The sequence below is a fragment of the Sinohyriopsis cumingii genome, chromosome 6, assembly GCF_028554795.1.
Source record: "Sinohyriopsis cumingii isolate HCF-2022 chromosome 6, ASM2855479v2, whole genome shotgun sequence".
NCBI classification, from domain to species: domain Eukaryota; kingdom Metazoa; phylum Mollusca; class Bivalvia; order Unionida; family Unionidae; genus Sinohyriopsis; species Sinohyriopsis cumingii.
This window is the reverse complement of record NC_142966.1, coordinates 2,713,542-2,735,604: the sequence shown is the minus strand read 5'-3', so window position 1 is coordinate 2,735,604 and position 22,063 is coordinate 2,713,542. Positions and strand designations below refer to the sequence as shown.

The following is a 22,063-nucleotide window of genomic DNA, read 5'->3' as shown; positions in this document are numbered from 1 at the left end:
GGTTCTGTTCAGGGCTTTGCCAAACGTTGCCTCGAACCTGTCAGCAACCGTGTCCACTAAATGTTCACCGCTAAAATAATAGCCTGCCAAAATTTTAAACGCGTAGATGCTTAATGATGAATTGCTTGGTAACTTTGTGTCACCTGAAAACCCGATTTTATTCATCTCTTCTTGCAATTGGACATTCAAGAGATCGACCTGGAAAGTGTTCTGAGTTTCAGTGATGTTTTTGATTTATGTAGGGTAAATCATTTCCACCCAAGCCACTTCCCAATGGGTCTCATGATATAATTGGATGGCCTGAGGTAATTTGGGCGTGAAATAGCTCAAAGTATTGTTGTGAAACAAATCCATGGAACTGTCACTGGGTAACGTTAAGTACAATTCGTTGTTGTTGTTCATAATTCCAGAGTTCTGCTGCTGTCCGAGGGGTCACTGGAGGTTAGAGGAGTGTCTAAAAGATGATTGTTGTTGTTGGAGTGGTGACTGTTGGAGTGATGAATGACGTTAGATGCAAGGCTCCCGTTGTTCCTGTTCGAGGAGTATTTCGGGGAAGGATTGGGGCAAAGGTAGCCGATGCAACTGCTCAGTAAAATGGTCCAAATTGTTGTCTCCTTGTTGCAAACTCAAATTGGCAATGGCAACACCGATGACTCAATACACCACAAAGATTTGGCAGAAAAAGACGATTTGAGTTTTAGGCACACGTTCTCCACACCACACCCACAAGGTTGATTTTGTAGATCTTGCAGACAAGAACTCGGTGAAGGAAGGAGTGGACACTGCGGTGGTAGCGGTAGATGAGACTGTGCGGAAGGGCATGATGGTCACTTCTTTCTATAGTCGATGACTTGCGAAGCGTCGATCCAAGAATCAAAACTGGGAGGATATCCTTTCCAACGCACTTTGACTTCTTTGAGACGTCATTTTCCCACTTTTCGGGCTCTTCGTTCGAGAATGATTTCGAAGTCGTACACTTCGTCTTCCTTTTTGGTCACGCGTTGTAACTAAGGCAGGTTAAACGTTCATTTTAACACATCCCCGTTCATGTCTTCCAATTTATAGATGGCAGGATGACGGCCACGCACTCGTCCAGTGACACGAAACAATTTGGTAGTCCAGTTGGGTAAGTATCCTTTGTCGAAAGTGCGTTTGCGTTTGCCAATGCGCACCCAATCTCCTGCTGTCAACACTCAACTTATTGGGGGGACAGCCACCGTCAGGGTCTTACCAAACAGGCGCTCAAAAACGAGCACTTCGTTGTCGAGAGTCACTTCTTGGGGGGCACTTCCGATGTTTCGATGGTAAGATTGGTTGTACGCTTGAACTAAGTGCGATAAGACGTCGATGTACTTAAGAGTGTGCTGATGCGTACAATATTTATACATCCATTCTTTCAAGGTGCATTTAAAACGTTCCACGATGCTGGCTTTGGTTTCGGGATTCTCGGTAGTAAAAAAATGAATGTCACGTTTCTTCAATTCTTTTTGGAAAGCTTGGTTCAGAAATTTGACGCCTTTGTCGGTTTGCCATCGAAGAGGGTGACGACCGCTTTGTTTCATCACCAGTTTTAGGGCTCGCACTAACTCACTGCTTAATTGTAGATGACCAAATGAGAGACATCGGCTAAATCGGTTTGCCGTTGATGATCGATGCCCTTCACTCGGGTGCGACTTCTGGAAAACTTTCGTCCAGTGGGTTTGTGTAAAGTTTACGTGACTTATTCTTGTGAACGAAGATTTTTCAGACGGGTTTTGGCAGCACGGTACAGGAACAAATTCTTGCGAAGAAGAAAGAAAGAAAATCGGCCAAACCCCAATTAAAATCGGTCTGTTCTGGAAGTAAGACTGTGTTGACTTTGGTAGCCGCTGATATACCATCGCTTCTCGTCTCCACTGCCGGTGCACCCCAGTTCATTGTGTTCTTAGTTTACGTCATGTTTGAAAACTCTGTAGCATTGATTCACAGCGCACAGACTCTAGCGCATCTATATAGGGAATGTGACGTCACATGCAGCTCTCTTCGGACTGGAAGACAGACATCAAACTGTGACTGAATTTTAGTAACGCCTGTTTGGATTGGTGAAAAAAAAACTTAATCCGTTTCGATCCGCTCCTCCACTATAAATAACCGCAGTTCATTTCATTCCCTTCACCTGTTTCGTCACAAGATGTGGACTAACGTTGAATCATCTACTCTTGTGTCGTCAATGCTGTTCCGTACAGACTTACCCTTGTATGTAAAATCATCATCGACAATCATCAGGATCACCGATGCGAGCGTTTAGAAAAGAAGAATTTATGTGGAGAGACAAGGCTGTCTGATGAGAGTCCTCATCTATGGTCCAGAAGTCAGAAAATGTTTGAGGAAGAGAAAAAGACTTATGTAATGCCATATATGTTAACGAAACGGTGATAACAACAAAAAAAAAAAGAAACCTAGGCCCTTTTCAGGGACAATCATATGCCTCGAAAAGATTTGCTTTTTTGCCTAATTTTTTTAGTCGGTTGTATAGTTGTTTGTGAAGTTTTGTTAACATCGTATGGAGCATAACTTTTTAAGGAACCGAACATTTACTTTCAGGATACTTTTTGTATCTTTTATCTCAAGATATTTTTAAAAAATATATAAACTAATATAGGATATGAGTAGTTCATTTTTCGGATAAATCATAGAATTTTCTTATTATTTCGCAATGTAACGATTGGGCCGAAAGGTTATGCTCCACAGTTTCGTATAAGCACTACATAAATAGTGAACATTTGGCCAATGGAGTCATGAGTTATTGAAATTACAGTTCAGGAATGGTTATTTTGGCGTGTATCAGTTCTTATTTAAGCATTCATTGTTGTACTAGACTATTCGGGTGAACACCTAGTTTTAAAAAGAATGTTTATCCAATTTTTGAAATGAAAATAAACAGTTTAGCAATTCAGATTATCTCAAGATTTCGTAGAGAAATATATATATATATATATATATATATATATATATATATATATATATATATATATATATATATATATAGGCAAATTCAGTACATATAGTTAGGAATGTCGTTGCGGAAAGAACATCTAAAGGATTTATTCTGACTTAAAATAGAATAAAACCATTAGCTGGACAGTTGGGGGTGGGAGTGGGCTCTCTACTGATATTAGGAACTTCTGAGAGAGTGACAGGTATAAGGTGAAGTGGTTTGCATTTGCAATATGCACAACGGAAATAATGTTGGCATACCTCTTTATTCATGTTCAGTGGCTGAAATTTCTTTGGATATTGTACTTGTGGAAATTGTAGATGATCTAAGCGCACAGCTAACCGAAATGACTTCTGCTCGAAAACTCAGCCTGAATTAGTGTAATGTACACTACATTATCTTAGCATTCATTAAAATGGACTAGACAATAGCAGCTTCTGAAAGCGTAATGAATGAATTTCAAAATATATAAATATAAAAATAAAAAAAAGCGTTTTCGGCTCTTTTTATTTACAACTTACTTCTGAAGTCCAGGAAGTGAAAACGACCAAGCGGACCTAGTCCTTTTTTTATTAGGTGTGCGTATCGAACAAGGTCATACTATATAACCCATATTACACCGATCAATCATACACTAAAATAAATGGAATTAAAAGTTCTAAGATCTACACGGTCTATTTTAAATAGCCAGTATTGGCAATGAAGAAAAACTAGGAAATTCTTTTCTTTAAAAATCTGATCCATGCAAAATAAGAAACTGTAGAGCGCCAACTCTTGCAATACAATACAACCATCAGCTAAACATAAGAGAAGTTTTATTTTGGATCGTGAGAGATCAACAAAGTACTGGACATTTTTTCCGCAAATATTCAACTTCGTGAAGGCGACATTCGTGCGAGGAAGTGCAATTTTGGAAAAGCGCGGTGCTTAACCTATAGTCTCATTTCCTGCGTGAACGAGATTTGTATAGTCAATTTGGGTAATCATTTTTTGGTTCATTCATTCGGATGCCCCAGACATTATTCACTCGCCTTAAAGTACGTTGTGGCGTTATGTGTTATTGTACTAGTGTATGGAAGAAATATACTGTGTTTATAATTCTTAAAAATACAGTAGTCATATCGCAGGAGTTTTAATGAGATAAAATGGAATTTGATTTTCCTCCTTTTTTTAAAACAATTTAATGAATTTTTCAAATTTTGCAACCACACAATAGATTTTGATTTTTTTCTTATTAATTTTCTGAACCACGTTTGCTCCTAGAGCACGCATATTAGTTTTGTTATATATTTTGTCTTACGTATGAACATAAGGCGACAATAGGTATGAACATAAGGCGACACTGTGTAACAATATAGAAAGTCCCACTACTTAGGCCTATCTCCCTGCAAAATTACTTTCTCAAAAACTGTACGCTTTTTTTTTGGGGGGGGGGGAAGGGGGAAGAGGTGGTGTTAATGATATCGCTGTAGCAAAATTTTATGGCTTACTAATTCTTTTGGAATAGTAAATTTAACAGTTATTCATTTTTAATAAAGATTAAAAACAAATTCCGCTTTCGTTTTAAAATCGACTTGAAAGTGGCATGACGTAACAACATCGACGTAATTCGGATTGTGACGTCAGGCACACCAAATGATACATAATAAAAATGGAGGACAGCGTTTCCTAGTCTAAATCTTTTTATTCGTTATGTCGTCATTCGTTAACTTTTTTCCATGGACTGATCGGTAAAGATTTAGTTATGGCCGATGCGAATGATAAGCCAGTGGCTGGTTCCAGAACCAGGAGAGCATCCTTGGCACTGAATGCTGCAAGAAAGAAGTGGACTGCAGCCGTAACTGAATTAGGTTATGCGGTAAATCTGAAATTTAAGTTTTAATAGTCTACTGGCTTAGAACTAGTTTTTGCCGCATACGAATTGGCTCGGAAGAGTAATATGTCGTAACGGAGGCGAATTTGTACTTATTTAAAAGATCTTTTGCGAGATACTTTTAAAGATGTGCATTATGTATACAAATTCGCGTCCGTTTGCGAGACATTGGCATAATTGTTGTATAACGACAATTTGTACGTAGGAAGCTGTTAGCAAATGAATAAAACTTACACTTCTGTTTCTTATTTAATGTTGTCACTTAATTTCGGTTTACAATCGACACTATAATATTCGCACACCCTCCCGTTTGTTTGTACACTCTACCCCCAAATACCGATTTTAAAAAACGAAGATCATCAAAGCTGTTAACAAATAAACAAAACTCAGTCATTTCATTTCATTCACCAATTTATAATTTATATCCTGATAGTGACAAAGGGGTCCATAACACTGTCAATTTATTGGCGTTTGAAACCAAATTTCTTTTCTGGTTTTACAAATAGGCCATTTCAGTAACAACTGTATTATTATAGTTTGCCTCCTATATTTGCAATGTCTAGTTTTAATATTTATAAAACAAACTGAACTAATAAAAAGGATGAACTCTTTTTATGTGTTCAAAGAGGTAAAACTCCAAAATTTAAGGAATTATTGACAGTATCAAAGACGGTGAACTATATCACATAATATGTTGCTTGAAAACGTGGTGACCGTGTTAAACATAGACTCGCCTATGCAATATGGTGACCGTGTTAAACATAGACTCGTCAATGTAATATGATGACCGTGTTAAACATAGACTTGCCCATACAATATGGTGACCGTGTTAAACAGAGACCTCCCATGCAATATCGTAACCGTGTTAAACATAGACTCAACCATGTAATATGGTGACCGTATTAACTAAGAAACTACCGTTTGATTCTAAACGCCAAGAAGTTGACAGTGTTTTGCTGCCAGGTTAGACTTATAAATTGGTGAATTAAATGACTAAGCTTCGTGAATTTTTCATTTCCTTGATGCCTTTTGTTTTTAAAATCGCTATAAGGCCCCCTCCCATTCTCCACTTTTCTCATCTTTAAATTAGTTATTATATGCTTATTTTGTATTAACTTTTCTAGTACTATGCTTTTTTATATTCCGGTGTATTAATATAATGTATTTCTTATCTACGCATAAGTATATACACGCACGGTTAGTCCTTGTCACTTTTCATAAAAACTACTTACGTATTTGGGGGAGGGCTGTTGCTAAGTTTGAGAAATGCATGCTGGCCTAATGTGCTGTAATTATGGCAATAAAATAGGTTTGAAACCAAACTAAACGGGAGGGTGTTCGAATACTTTAGTCAATACCTGATTCATCCATTGTTTTCAGATAGGATTGTGATAACAGTTAAAATCGCTACTTAAACAATTTTTGTTAGACTATGTAAATATATAATCACGAGTTTTTTTTACATGTGCATCGTTTGTCATCGAGTGTAACAGGTGGGTGAGAGAATATGTGTAAATAAGGCAAATTTTAAATGCAAAGAGAAGTGATCTTGAAACATTTGAGGATGGGTTTCCTCCATTATTTTGTTTTTTGTGTTCTTGAAAGTTTCAGGTGTGATTATTGTTGCTACTAATGTTCGAAAAATGCTTCGCTAGGAGGTCTGCCTTATCTTTATTTGTTATGGCATTTTTAATTTTTGGGGCTGAGGTAGTTGCTTTCCCTTTTATGGCTTTTATCTTGTCCCATATTTGTTTTGAGTTTGATTTTAGACTCAGTTTAGAGCAAAAGTTTGCCATATATTAATTTTAGCAGTTTTTATTGTTTGTTTTAGTGCTTTTTCTTTATCTTTATATTGCTGGAAGTAGATAACAATTTAAGCGCGTTTATATTTATTTAAGGCCATTTTTTTTTGTCTTTATGTGCTATAAAACACTGTTCAGTCCACCATGGTACAGGGTTTTTATTTTGGATATTAGTTGTCTTTGGGATGCATCTGTTAGCTGCCTCTATAATTGTGTCTGTTATGGTATCATAATACATGTCAATACTTGGGCTTTCTAAGTTATGTGGATTTACTCTAGCTAGTAATAATTGGAATTGGTCCCGGTCTGCCTGTTGGTAACTCCATTTAGGTGGGGTTTCGTTTGGAATGTGTTGAGTTTTTGTTTGAATATTGATTGTGATGGGTAAATGGTCACTTCCTAACGTATCTTCTTGATCCACCCACCAATTTGTGATTTGAGCTAATTTTGGGGTAGTGATGGTTAGGTCTATAGCTGAGAGAGTGCAATCCTCAGGGTTTAATCTAGTGTTCGACCCGTCATTTAAGATGACCAGATTGTTCTCAGTTATCCATTTTTCAACCATTTTCCCTCTTTGATCTTTCTTTTTACCTCCCCATAATTCACTGTGTGCGTTGAAGTTGCCACAGATAATTAGATTGTTGTTGTTGTTATTAGTGATTGCCTTCAGTGAGATTAGGTTTGTAGGACAGAAGGTACCCCCTGGGTCGTATGCATTTATTATTTGAATGTTTGTGGTTCCTATATTTATCATTACTGACATTATTTCGATGCTATTATTGATGTTTAGGTTAGGGGGTACTTCTATTATAAAAAAAGAATCTCACCTAAAAGCGACATCACAGTACATGAATGGGAGATAGCCTTACGATCCAAAAACGAAACATCCCCTGGTAAGGATCAGTTAGGTTACATTATCTACAAAAAACTACCTATCAATATAACAATAGCCATAATCAAACTCTTTAATAGGATATGGGATAAAGGCCAACTACAACCAATGGAAACAGGCCATAGTAATACCAATCCCCAAGCTAGGTAAAGATCCCAACAACATAAATTCGTACCGACCCATCTCCCTTACAAACAATATTTGCAAATTAATGGAGACAATACTCGCAAATAGGTTAAAACACCACCTAGAAACCAATAACATATTCTCCATAAATCAATGTGGCTTTCGGAACAAACGATCCACCACTGACCAACTTCTCAGATTGGAAACAGACATCAAACTCGCTTTTAACGCACATAGGAAAACCGATCGCAACCTCATAGCGGTTTTTCTAGACCTAGAAAAAGCGTTCGACCTAGTATGGACCAATGGACTAATGGCCAAATTAAACCAATTTGGAATAACTGGACGCTTGTTTAACTGGATTGGCGACTTCCTCACAGGCCAGAAAATTACCACAGGAATAGGCAACACCCATTCGGAAGAATTTTCACTTGAAAATGGAACACCGCAAGGCAGTGTAATAAGTCCCCTACTATTTAACCTAATGGTAAACGACCTTGACCTCAATGCAGCCTCCACAAAAATAAACTTGTCACAATTTGAAGATGATAGTGGCATATGGAGGAATGGAAATCCTGCCAATAACACAGTAGTTAAAGAAATCCAGCAGAGCCTAGACAACATAGGGAGATGGGCGGACAAATCGGGTTTCAAAATATCTCATGAAAAAACTGTGGTAATTATATTCACCCCCAAACGAAATAACAACCTAGTCTATCCAAACTTCTATATACAAAATCAATTAATCAAATACGTAACAGTAGTAACATTTCTAGGAATGTTCTTTAACAACCACCTCACATGGAAACCGCACATTGAACAACTCACCCAGAATTGTAACAAAGATCTCAATTTACTCAGGAACATCACAGGGACTGACTGGGGATCCAACCAGGAAACCCCACTCACGACATATATAACCCTAATTAGATCAAAACTGGATTACGGTTGCCAAGCATATAACTCGGCTAAGCAACCGTACTACAAAAACTTGACACTATCCAGAGAAAAGCCTTACTATTATGCACAGGAACACTCCCCTCAGCATCATTAGAAGAACTACAAACAGTAACAGGAGAACTACCCTTAAAATTACGTAGGCAAGAACTGCTCCTCCGATACTCCATTTGATTAGATACCCACCCAGACAACCATCCCACCAAAATAGCTATAAAAAAGTGTAAAGTTGTCTTCAAACTCAAAATCATACCCACCACACCAAGTGGCAAAGTAATCCTTGAACTTAGAGAAAAGATATCTCTACTAAAACAAAACAGGTAACAAACAATACAGACCAGAACTAATCATCATGGTTACAAAAACCACCAAGGATTAACATTAAAGCTACCAAATTAGGCAATAAAGAAGGACAAGAAAACTTACTAAAACCTGTACTGGAAACGAAATCAACAAAAATACCCGGACTATATTAAAATATATACCGATGGATCAAAAACAAACAACCCACCAAGAACTGCAGCAGCAATAGTCATCCCTGAATTTTCACTATACAAACGGGATCCAGATTACCTGACTATTGCTCCATTTACACCACTGAATTTTGGGCTATACTTGAATCACTAAAATGGATCAAACACAACCAAATACCTAAAGCTGTCATTCTAAGCGATTCCCTAAGCGTTATCAAATCGATCCAAAATCGCAACACACACTCTAGGGAACAATTCCTGACAGAGCATACCAGTTAATCGACGATATCACCACAGCACATCAATTAGTCGAGCTCATGTGGATACCGTCGCACATTGGAATCTCTGGCAACGAAACAGCAGACAAAGTTGTACAAATCAAAGCAGAAGGTCAAAACTCTATCAAGCTTAACTATAGCTCTACAGAAGTACTAAGCTTCGCACAAACATATATAGACCAAACATGGCAAGATTTTTGGAACTCCTCCACAAAAGGTAAAAAGCACCATGAAACCCCAAAAACCGTAGATAGGAACATACAGCTACCTAAGGGTACCTATTTAGAACAGAAAACCATAAACAGGATAATAAATGGAAAAACTAAATAGCAAGCAGTTTTGGAAGGTTTATAGGACCTAAACCAGCAACCATTAACTGCTTTAACTGCCACACCACCGAAGATCTACACCACGTATTCAATATATGCCCAAAATATTAACCCGCTCGAAAAATATTTATCAAAAACCAAAAAGAGATTGGATCACCACACACATACCCAGAGCTACGTATGGACTGTAATAAAAATAAACAATTGGCATATAAAAATATAAATAAATTCATAGACTCAGCAGGACTTAGGAACAAAATATAATTACTATCCCCACAAAACCAAAAGACCCAGTAACTAGCTAAATAAATTTAGAAGCCACCACATAACAACCCTTAACATATCATTCAATTTTTTAAAAATATTAATAAATAATTCACTTACGAAGCACCTATCAAAAACTAAGGAAACCGCAAAATCGGATGTCCTATATGTCCTTAACGAACCGAGTAATCAGCTAGGACTCCGGTCCTAGATGTCCTTAACGAACTGTGTAATCGGCTAGGACTCCGGTCTCTTGCTAAATAAAGTATAAATAACATTCAATCTCTAAAAACATTAATAAATAAATAACTTAAAGAGGCAATATCTAAAAACTTATAAATAACATAACGTAGGAAGCACACCCTAAACACCTCGACTAGTAATATCATATAACCTTGAAAATCTTTCTTCATGCGTGATTTCTACTAGCAACCTCTATAAACAGCATAGAACATCACCCCCTTTTTAGAACATTTTGAAGAAGAAAATTTTTTTTAAAAAAAATTACAAAAAAAAAAATTCGCAAGAAACACCAGGCAAATGCAACAAGAAACCAGCGATGTAAAGCAACCAGGACCGAAAGTATAATGCATCAAATACCATCAGTTGGAAAACACTATGTGATAGTAAATAGGTAAAACTTCAGAGGTGGGAACACAATATTTCGCAAAAATACAGGTAAAACTTTAGAAATGTTGTCAAAAATAGATTCCGTACTTGCTACAAAGTCTTGCTTATTTATATTTGAAATGCTTACATCATTATTGGTGACTGAATGATTATTTTAGTATGTTTATTAATATTTGAAATGCTTACATCATTATTGGTGTTTGAATGATTATTTTAGTATGTTTATTTATATTTGAAATGCTTACATCATTATTGGTGACTGAATGATTCATTTAGAATGTTTATTTATATTTGAAATGCTTACATCATTATTGGTGACTGAATGATTATTTTAGTATGTTTATTTATATTTGAAATGCTTACATCATTATTGGTGACTGAATGATTATTTTAGTATGTTTATTTATATTTGAAATGCTTACATCATTATTGGTGTTTGAATGATTATTTTAGTATGTTTATTTATATTTGAAATGCTTACATCATTATTGGTGACTGAATGATTATTTTAGTATGTTTATTTATATTTGAAATGCTTACATCATTATTGGTGTTTGAATGATTATTTTAGTATGCTTCTCAAGCAGGTAATCATGATAAATTTGTCTCGCTAAAGTTTGACATAAATAAGTTCGCTATAACCCATATATGTCTTGTTTAAATATCATACTTTACAATTTCTTTATTCGTATCCGATGTTACAATATTATGAAGTAATTTCTAAAATATTCCCCACTCTTCAAATTTTGGAAAGGTATCCTGGCTAATCGTTCATGCAAAACATACGTTTGTGGTGTCTCGCAACTACTCCAAGTCCGCGGACTCCAATACTACCATTGAATCAGATAAGGCTGGCATAGATGGTGTGTCTTTGGACACGTCATAGGTGGCGTGTCTTAGGGGCCGGAATAGATCGTGTGTCTTTTAGCAAGGTATGGATTGTGTCTTTGGGGCCGGCATAAATTATTGTGTCTTTCGGCAATTCATAGATTGTCTGTCTTAATGGCCGACATAGATGGTGTCTTTTGGGAAGGCATTTGTTCTCCAATTTCCTCAGTGCTGCAGAACCTACTTTTGCTGCGGTGTTGTCAAACACCAAACCAATTTACTCATCCTCCAACCTATAGTAGAGAGGTTGGGGCTAGAGGTTGAAACATTATGATTAAAATCAGGAGCAGAAGGGGGTAAACCGACCAAAACAAAAGTGCGTCGACCTTTGGGGACAAACCCCACCCCCCACCCCCTTCCATTTAGGTCCACATTTTATAATTCGACCTAAAAAAAATCGAAGATAGTCCACAACAAAACTGAGACAAATTATCAGCAGCAAAAGAAAACCTCCGTGCTGCAATCCGGGCCTAAAACACATGTTGATTTTTTTTACAAAAGGCCAATCTGAGTCTTGTTGGTAAGATGTTTAGCGACTCATTACAGTGGGATCCTAGTGTTATAGTTTGGGGATACATGGATTTTTTTCTTTTGAAAAAATATACTGAAAACATCTTTGGCGTCTTTTATTGTGACACCACCAATATCATTTCGTTTATCATAATATCGTTTCAGCGCTCTATATTTTCTGCCGCCACAAGATAGACAAAGTTCTGTTTTCCCGCTAACCCCCTTGCCACATTTCACGTACGGTTTAGGTCAGGAACTACCTCGCCGGACACTTATTAGACGATAAAAACAATACACAGTATGGTTTTCCGCATGGTGTTATAGATACAACCATAAGCCACCGACAACTATAATTTGCGCGTGACTTTTATATAATATTCCCAGATTCCGTTCATTTAGAGAAAAACTTGCCTTAATTATAACGAGTAAGTGGTCAGTAGCAAAACATTTGCAAGAACAATATTATACTCTCACCGGAGGTATATCAGAGTTCCCATGGTCAAAATTCGCACACAGACAATTATGAGACCAGATAAAATCATTGTTAAACTCAAAGGAATTTGAGAGATTTGACGCGATTGAAACGGACATAAAACCAAATAGGAATTTGTAACAGGAGAGAAAAAGATTGGCCGCGATTAGACCAGAACACACCACCAGATTTGATTTCAAAGAAACGTCTGCCGTTTGAATTACAGTTACACGAAATTATCAAAATGGCCAAAGACGAGTTTAATCAAGATGGTGCTGCTCATGGACTTTTTTCAACATTAAGAATAGATGACGACGGTATTTGTATTGTTTCCACTATGAATGACGAACCAGCAAGGACTAATTTTAATAATTTTACAGACGAAAAACGATAACTGTTCAGAATAAAGTTTATTGTCGAACATGATAGCCAAGATGGTCCAACGTGGATTATCCGTGATAAACTCGACCCTGTTAAAGAATTATGACGACTTAACAGCGTTGTCACAGTGGAAAAAATTATAAACCAGGTACATTGACCGGTATTGACTGGCTATATTTTTCACGGGCATATCCTGTAATCGCTGTTGTTTACGCACTCTGCCATGTGAACGATCCTGATATTAATGCTTCTACCGATGAGAACAGGCACGGTAAATTGTGTAGCTCAACGTGTCAGAGAACATTTTATGAACTCAAGACGAGGAAATCGACTTGCAGAATTATGAATTTTAAAAAAACATGAACGTGAGGAGTTTCTTTTCAACGTAGCTAAAATAGATGACATCGCAGTGTTGGGAAAGACATTGAAGTTTCCACTAGTAGTAAAAACAACAACCAAAGGGAATTTGAAAATTCGGGCAAATATTTTAGTTAAGGCGCCCCAAAAGCGATTATATATCATAATTCACACGCGTGGACTGGAATAGTTACAAAATTTCCACGAGAAAGAACAACGGGGATATTTTTAAAGAGATTTACAATATTAGTAAGCGTGACCCTGTATCAGTCTGGCTTTTTGATAGTGATGGATCCACCGATGATGATGGTGAATCAATAATTGATCAGTTTGTGCTACTACCTGGTGTACATTATCTGAAAGAATCTATCCAACACACGATGAAAAAAGTGTGGTAATATGTATCAAAGACGGCGGTTGTGAAATGACTGCTAGCGTCTGCGACTCCGACACCAACATAGATGAATTACTCAATAACTGTTTTACAACTTCGTCTACTGTAGCTCATACAGCACAACAAAAAGTTCATGGCGTCCAACAGAAAAGAAATTTCTCGACGATATATCATGTTCTTGTGCTGAATATGTACACAGATGCCTTTGGAACACAAAAATATGATAGTACAGATATCTCAATTGACAATGTTGCTTTAAACCCCCCCCCCCCCAGTTTTCTTAGTACGGCGAAAATATACAATATTTTGAACGATTCGATCATCCAACACACAAACTTACCAGAGTTACAATAAACGGTATACTGCCTGGTGTTAACGTTGTCAATGACAGCGTCTCCGACGCCGTCGACTACGATACCGAGATCGAATCATTTGAGTTTCAGCAAATACTCATCATGTTATACCAATATGGTTTGGTCAACATTTTAATAAACCAGATACCAGTTTTAAACTCAATGACTGTTGTGCAAAAAATCAACGTGGCTGGGCTCCAATGCTGTTAGTATGATATATGTTGGACGCTAACATTCTGACATATTTAAGTCCGACATCTCAGTAATTTTGTACAAGTCTGCGAAGACAGTTTGGCTACCGCGCGATGATAAATATATTTGCAGAAAAATTATCGCTAAGTTTACTTGTGGGCCGTCAACTGATAATAAACGCCGTTGTTCAAGATTAATTATGGATCCGGCAGAACTAGATTTTGTGATCGCAAACACGGCGGCGCGAGATGTATTAGTGTCACGGCTTAGTGCAAGTTTGCATGACGGTACAAATATTGGAACCGTTATTAGCTACTACGATGGTGATTCTCCGCAGTTTACTCACTTGAGATCTTCGATGCTTGCATATTCGTCAATGAACCTGTTATCAACGATTAAAAGATTTCCAAATGACGCTGTTAGAGTAGCTACGGATTCTTTTTATCTAAGTAGATAAAAAAATAGATCTTGTGAAACAATTTATCGACGGCGTCGAAGACTCTAGTGGTTGTGTCACCGGCGATGGCGTAGAAGACGCTACTGTTGGCTTAGCTAACACACTTTGGGGTCATCGGAGAATAAAGCGCTAACAAATACGTAATTATCCTGAATCAACTGATGTTAAACCACCTGCGGTGTATTATTTCAACAACAAATTATCACAACCGTTGCTGAGTCCGTCAATGAATGATCCATTCACAAAATATAAAACGGTTTATCTTAATGGTCCAGGTGGTTCTGGTAAAATAACAGGTGCGAGATATAATTGTTTAGAAATTCAGATATGATTGTGGTAACGTCAACTCATGGGCTTGCCAGAGAGAAGAAACAATTTAGAGTTAGTCATGTAAGTATCAGGTGTTTTTATGGCGTGGTTATGCGTGGACTTTCATGCGGATGGGTGAGAAATATATTCCTAAAATTATGACGAAATATGTACTGTGTCAAAAGACACGTTAAAAATGTTTCTCAATTGGCTGTCGACGAAAAACACGGCAATTATCATGTGTGCTATCAAGGAGAACCTCCTCCGTTTACAGGAGTATCGCCACACACCTGGCTGAAAAATTGCGTCAACGCTTATGAGGAAATGTTGTACGACCACCGATCCAGCGATGAATCACTACGTGAGCTGAAAACGTTTTTTAGACTTCCGCCGGACAGAATTCAATATAAGATAATGTGCTGTATAATTTCCGAAACGTCCGAGCTGGATTCTGGGAACTTATGTCGCCCTAATGATATGATAGTTGAATAACGAAATAACGTGTGATTTACTTCAACGTAGTGCATGAGCGCGAAAGATTTTCAACGCTGCCGGTTCCATTGTGCCATAGTTAGCGGATACACGTAGACAAAATATTTCAGTAACTATTCCAGGAACGGATACACAGCAAAAGGTTGTTCTTAATGATATCGATAAAATTTCCGCACAGTTTGTTGAGCAGGCACTAGCGGCGTCAAAAACGCTATTGATTTCGTCAACGGCGACAAAGTCTCAGCCATCGTGCTGGACTCTAGAATGTGCAATAATAATTCATTCGTCGCAAGGGCTAACAGTCTCAGATACAAATATCTAAATTGTCGATGATTGCACCGAATGGTCAAATTTAGTATGTGACAGTATCGAAAGTTAGAAAAATATCTCAACTGCGCAGAATTTTTCAAACAATGCCAAGATTGTCTACGACACTCCAACAACTGGAGCTTCCACCCCTGGCACCATAAAGAAAACATTCGCTGGTTATGCACGGAAAGACACAGAAAAGAGTGCCAGTTTGATCTTGATATTGAATATATGAAGATGCTTAAACAACGACAAAATAATCACTGCGCCTGCTGTAACACAACAACGCTGTGGTAATATTTTCCTAATGACATACAACAATTTACCTGAGACAGAATCGATAATAGTCTCGGCTACACACGCAAACATGTCGCACTGGTATGTCTTGAATGTAACAGACGTAGGCGAGCAATCTTCTCCGCGTTAATGTCCTTTGCTAGCGCGAATCTAACTTGGTGGTAATTGTGTATTTCCAGGAATTGTTTGTAATTGTTCACCGACAATTCCACGTTGAGGAGCTGTTGAATCTAACCTGTATATTGCAGGTCAGTTAGCAAATCTTGCCACGTCAGAAGTGGTATGAGTGGTTACACTCCAGACGGGATCGGTTGCTCTTTATTACCACCTTCAAATTCACCTGGTTCCTACAAATACCTGTCATTTTGCTGCTAAGCAATGGACTCTGTGTGTCATTCACGGCTGAGTCGCGCAGACATGAGATGTATTTCTTCACGATTGCATCAATATATTTCATAGCCATTTTACGCATTTCTTCGTTGTTTACCACGGATATCACACGAGGAGGTCTCGCAACCCATTCACGAGATCTGTCCTTGTAGAACAATTATTGGGCGTACGGATGTTCAACCAATCATTCAGCAAGTGGTCGATTAAATCGTGCAGTGATTGCCTGATTAAGATATAACACTGTATGTCCGCATCTGATTTTAACGTCACATGAGCGATGTTACTACACCGAGAAATTCTTTGTAAGAATCGACCTTCAGCAAAAACAAGATACCTGATGAACTTTGTTGTGCGTGTTGACATCAAATCGCCCATGCTCAATCGTTCTGGGTTGTGGCAGATAAAATTTGCTATATTGCCTGTCGTGACAATCAACCTGCGAAAACAGCACGTGTGACACCTGCTGCATCGGCGAGTTTGCTAAGCGCCGCTGTTCCTTTCCAGTATCTTCTTGGACTATACTAAATAGACTCTATTGTTATTATTATTTATTGGACAATTAATTCCTTCGCCCACATCTAACTTACCACTCATAGCCGATCTTATCAACAAGTTCGCGAGTGATTCTCGTAAGCTTTTTTCTATATCAATTTCAACGTATGAATCAACCTTACATCCGCGATATGTCTTTATTGCAGAGATTTATTTTATATGACATGTCATGACTATGGCACGCTTGATCAATCGCATTTACTGAAAATTTCACTTGGTTTTGGTTGATGTTTTCGTTAGGTCTAATATCAAGTCGGGATCCAGGATCACAATAACTGTATCCCTGAAGATGGCTTTTTTTGTGGGTACTTAGCCCATGCCGTTTTATGGTTATTTTCTGAGCGGCGCAGCAATATCACCGCCATTCGCCATGCCACCACATACAAACGTACATTTCTTACGCCGCATTTTACACACTTACCTGTAAGTGCTCACCTATTTTTTTTCGTCGTTGTTGCTTTTAACCCAGATATATCTGTGACCGTCTTGTATCTAAAACAATATCAACTTATTATTATAAATAATATTATATTCGTAAAATATGAACGTGATTGACTTTTCAGGCTCAAGCATGATCCAGTGCTACCAAATTCTATTCGAGCCGTTATAATTGGTCCGTCTGGGTCCGGTAAAACTCAGTTATTGCTCAACCTCATGAGTTGGCTCAAATGAGACAAACTTTATTTAGTAGCACCATCTGAGGATGACCAACCATGCTATACTGTTCTTAAGGAATTCATTGAAGCTGAGGGCGATAGAGGTGTTATTGAATTTATTAATGATGCGCAGTCCATCGAAGATTTTGATGATAGTCAATAATCTTGCGGTTTACGATGATGTCATGCATGACAAACAATCAAATCCAGCCAAAATATTTGCGCGAGGCAGACATAAAAACACAGATGTTATTTACGTTACACAGCTGTACACTCAAATCCCAAAGTGATCAGACATAACTGTATTTGTTTTGTTATTTTAACGGTGTTGACACACATACATTGCAAAATATTCATCAGACCTGGTGTCCCGGCGACATGGACATAAATAAGTTTAGAAACTTTGTTTCACGTACTCAAAAAACTCCACGTGGATTTATTAGAATCAGCTTCCACGATCCAGCAAAACGATATCGAATTGATCTGGATAAACTATTTGGTTGACCCCTACTACAAGTAAATAATGTACCCTTTTTTTAAAAATAAATGGCGACTTTCTGTAACATGCTTCGCGTTCAGTTATCAACATAATCTCTGTCAATGACCTGACAGACAAATTTTTACCTGGTTTACAGAGATCGATTAACTTCACGTATAAAATCCTGATATGCTATTCAAATAGACTACCTGTTTTCAATCGATCAATAACAAGATTATTGGCTAGGCAGGCTAAGCCACACATTTAAACGGCTGTATAGCACAGATCGTCTGCTTGCGCGTGTACAGATAGAATTATAAATTCTCTCAGTGAGAAATTATCTACGTGTGAGGAATTATAGCTGTTGTCTGTCTGTACATGAAAAATGGCTGAATGTACATGAAAATGGCTGGGCGTGCTTAGACCTCACAGCTGCACTTATTAATAACTGATCACATGATATCACATGTGCACTTATACTGATACAATTAATATTCTCTGTTACGGTAACAGAATTGTAGTTATAACAGAGTCAAAATTTTTGTTGTTTTACAGAATTATAACAGAATTATAAATATTATGTCATCTCTTAATATTCATATTAGAATAGTATATTCTTTGCCAGTAGCGATAGTACATTGATGTTCGCCTTGGGAAAGTTTGCTTCGGTTCGAAACCACCACGCGACGGACATAATTTGTCGGCGTTTAAAAAAATATTATAAGTGGTGGCTCCGTAGGGCTCAACTGTCAGCAGGATATATACTGATCATTGATAATTCGCCCATCCACCACGTCGAGTCTCCGCTGGGAGCTCGTTTTTGCACCCCCAGGGATTCGCCTTGGGGGTTGAGCATGAAAAAAATTGTCAATGATCAGTACATGTCCTGTTGACGAAATAGCTCGCGGAAACAATTACTTGGTCAACCTTCTGAACTTCTAGAATTTCGTTTCACAATCTAGAAGTTTTCCGGGGGGAGAGGGTATTCACTACCACGGGGGAAAATACACCCCCCACGGTAAAAACAGAAAGTAAGGGTAATGAGCCAAAATTAGCCAGAAATAGAAAAGCATCATTATAGTTTAATCCATGATGGGACACAATGGAACGGCAATAGAAAACTAGCATAAAGAATAAGAGTCTCATTGAGGTGTACTGTCTATTTTTGGCTACAACATTATTAAATAAATATATTTATTGTATAATGAACCAGGAAAATATTGACAAAATTATTTATTGAGATTGAACAATTACAACAAGATAGTCACGAGGTTCAATTTATGTTAATAACGCCGACTTCAAAATGGTACAGCAGCAACGGGAGGAGGGCAGAGATACACAAGAGGTAGAATATCGAGCTATAAAGTTAATCCAATTCAAAATGGAATTGTCATTGGCTATGTTGCCAGCTACCGATGAATGCAGGATAGCTAATTTGTTCCACTGGCAATCGCCATTGAGAAAATACGATCAGAGCACTCGAGCGGCTGTAAGTACCAGATAGCTAAAAACAACTTGTGATGAAATCCAGCAAGGATTCCGAATCCAGGGCGGAATAACAACAACACCAGTTCCCAAAAGACTTAAGAGAGAAAAAAAATAACGGCCAAAATATGATATGTAATTTTTGTTTTGGTTATCGGTGGTGGAATGAGTTATTTTTGGGGTCTTTTGGCTATTTCATGGTGGACCATTTCAAAGTAGGCCATTTCAAGGTCTGTGACGCACATGCAAACTAACACTTAATGTTCCACTACGCGTGTCCAATAAATTACCATTCGTTTGCATGAGACGGAAATGTATTCGTGACATTGACGGATTATGACATCATAAATAAACAGGATTACTTGGTCATTGACACAATCAAATGACCAGGTGGGAACTCCGAAGAAAAGCTGTAAAGAACATGTCCTTACTGGGCCTGCTCCGTCTGTGATCCAGACACATTATAACTACCGCTGACTGCACCATATACGTGATGTTAACTATACCCGGAGATACATGGCGACCACCATTAGTTGGATCGTTATTATGTCGGAGAATATCTTTAGGGCCTCTTATTTTGCCTCATGCCGCATTGATTTTTGGCATAAATTCGTCAATTGCACCATCGAGACAATATTGATGTTAAACCAGGTTAGTTTAAACGTGGACAGTTGGTATTAAAATCTTCAAATATCATCACCCCTGTTAGTTATTTTTTCAATTTTAGATTTTCAAAAGAGTTCTGCATCAGATTTCACCTAGTTTAGATGTAATGTCTCATTGATTCTTCGTTTAAGACCATCATTTGGATGTTCAAGTATATATTCTCAAGCAGCTTCCTCAGATCATCTTGTGTTGCCTTTTCAATGACATGCCGGCAGCTGTTCCAACGGCACTGAGTGCAGATGCTTTTGCAACATCTGGGCCTGCAGCGGCAATCAACGCTGGTATCGCCGCTTGAAGAAAGATCAAGTGGCAGGCCACTTTTTGTTTCTTGGCGTCTTTGTAGTGTTAGAGATGACGTTCTGTCAACGATAGTTTATTTGGGCCTTGCAACGCCATTGATTTCAAGGATATTTTTGCTCCAGAATTTTTCATAATCATTGTGACATACCTCGATTTGTCTACCGTCAATATTATATGAGGCACGAAAATACGAGCGTTAGAGACTTTCGATTGTGACATACGACGATGTCTCTTGACCTATGAATGATGGTAACGATAAGTCAAACCGCCCAACGGAGAGGGGGGGGGGCATAGTACTATCTTTTTCAGCGGCCATACTTGAAGGGATGTGAGGAGTTCATTCGCTTGGTCAAAACAAAGTTGCCCGGAGCATTTCTTAACCCCCTTCAAAAGACAAATATGTGCATTTGTATTTGATATAAATAAAATAGTTATATATAGTATGCACGCTGTATTAATGATATACCACTTGTGTATATATATATATATATATATATATAGAGAGAGAGAGAGAGAGAGAGAGAGAGAGAGATCTTCATATTTAACACTTATTTTTCTATTATATATTTTAGGTTCCAAAACAAGGGGTACGTCTCTCTCTCTCTCTCTCTCTCTCTCTTCTCTCTCTCTCTCTCTCTCTCTCAGCATGCAAAACTTAGCAAAAATGGAGAGAAAATACGTTATTTCAGCATCTATTTATTCTTCTTCTTTTTCTTTTTCTTCATCTTCTTCTTCTTATCATTATTATTATTAATTCCTGAATATCCCAAATTGTACAACAGATGACCCCAATAGATCATGTTAGGTGTTATGTATATTTAATTTAATTGTTTGTTTGTTAGCTTCACGTTTTTTCATTACATGCTATTGTAATGTAACATTGTATGTTAAACTTGACATTATCCAAGTTTGAGTTCATTTCTGCTTGAACTGATTGACTTTTTTATTTATTTTTTATTTCATTTTATGTCAACAACTAATACATATCTAAATTATTATCTATATTTATGAGCTTAATATGAGCATCTTTATTAATAGAAGAAGTAAATATGTTTATTTGAGTCAAAGTTTTGGAGTTTCCTAAATGAAATTTATAGCTAATGGTTTTGATTGTGTAAACATCGGGATCATTTTAGAAAGTTATTTTCCATTAGGTAATATTTTTTTTTAGAAAACCTAATTGTAACCTGAGGTCAAGCAGAGAACTATATTATATTGTGGTTGTGAGGATTTGGTCATTCGTGCTTTAACATCTCGCACTTTCAGCATATATATGTTGTGGCCAGTTTAGGCTGAATTTTATCTTCTTCAGATTATTAAATTCAAGTGATTTTTTCTCTGGAAATACAAAAGTGCTCTGATAAAATTCTTGGATAGAGACAGGCACTGAAATTTAACGAATATTCAAAAATGGCATTATATTTATGTGATTCATCACAAGACTGTTGACACATCAAAACTTCAATTACTACCACAAACACGTCATCGACTTCAGTTTTAGGAGTTCTTTGGGACTTTTACTGA

At 37.4% G+C, this 22,063-nt stretch overlaps 1 protein-coding gene across 1 annotated transcript in view; it reads left to right on the top strand.

Annotated features, from left to right (window-relative positions):
* Positions 1 to 4,639: 4,639 nt before the first annotated feature.
* LOC149796277 (cyclic nucleotide-gated cation channel-like) overlaps positions 4,640 to 22,063 on the top strand; it is a 62,251-nt gene continuing 44,827 nt past the window's right edge. Inside the window, exons 1-2 of the mRNA XM_089960191.1 lie at positions 4,640 to 4,835; positions 21,112 to 21,126. Coding sequence (XP_089816317.1) covers positions 4,722 to 4,835; positions 21,112 to 21,126 — 129 coding nt within the window. The 5' untranslated portion in view covers positions 4,640 to 4,721. The remainder of the gene's footprint in view (positions 4,836 to 21,111; positions 21,127 to 22,063) is intronic.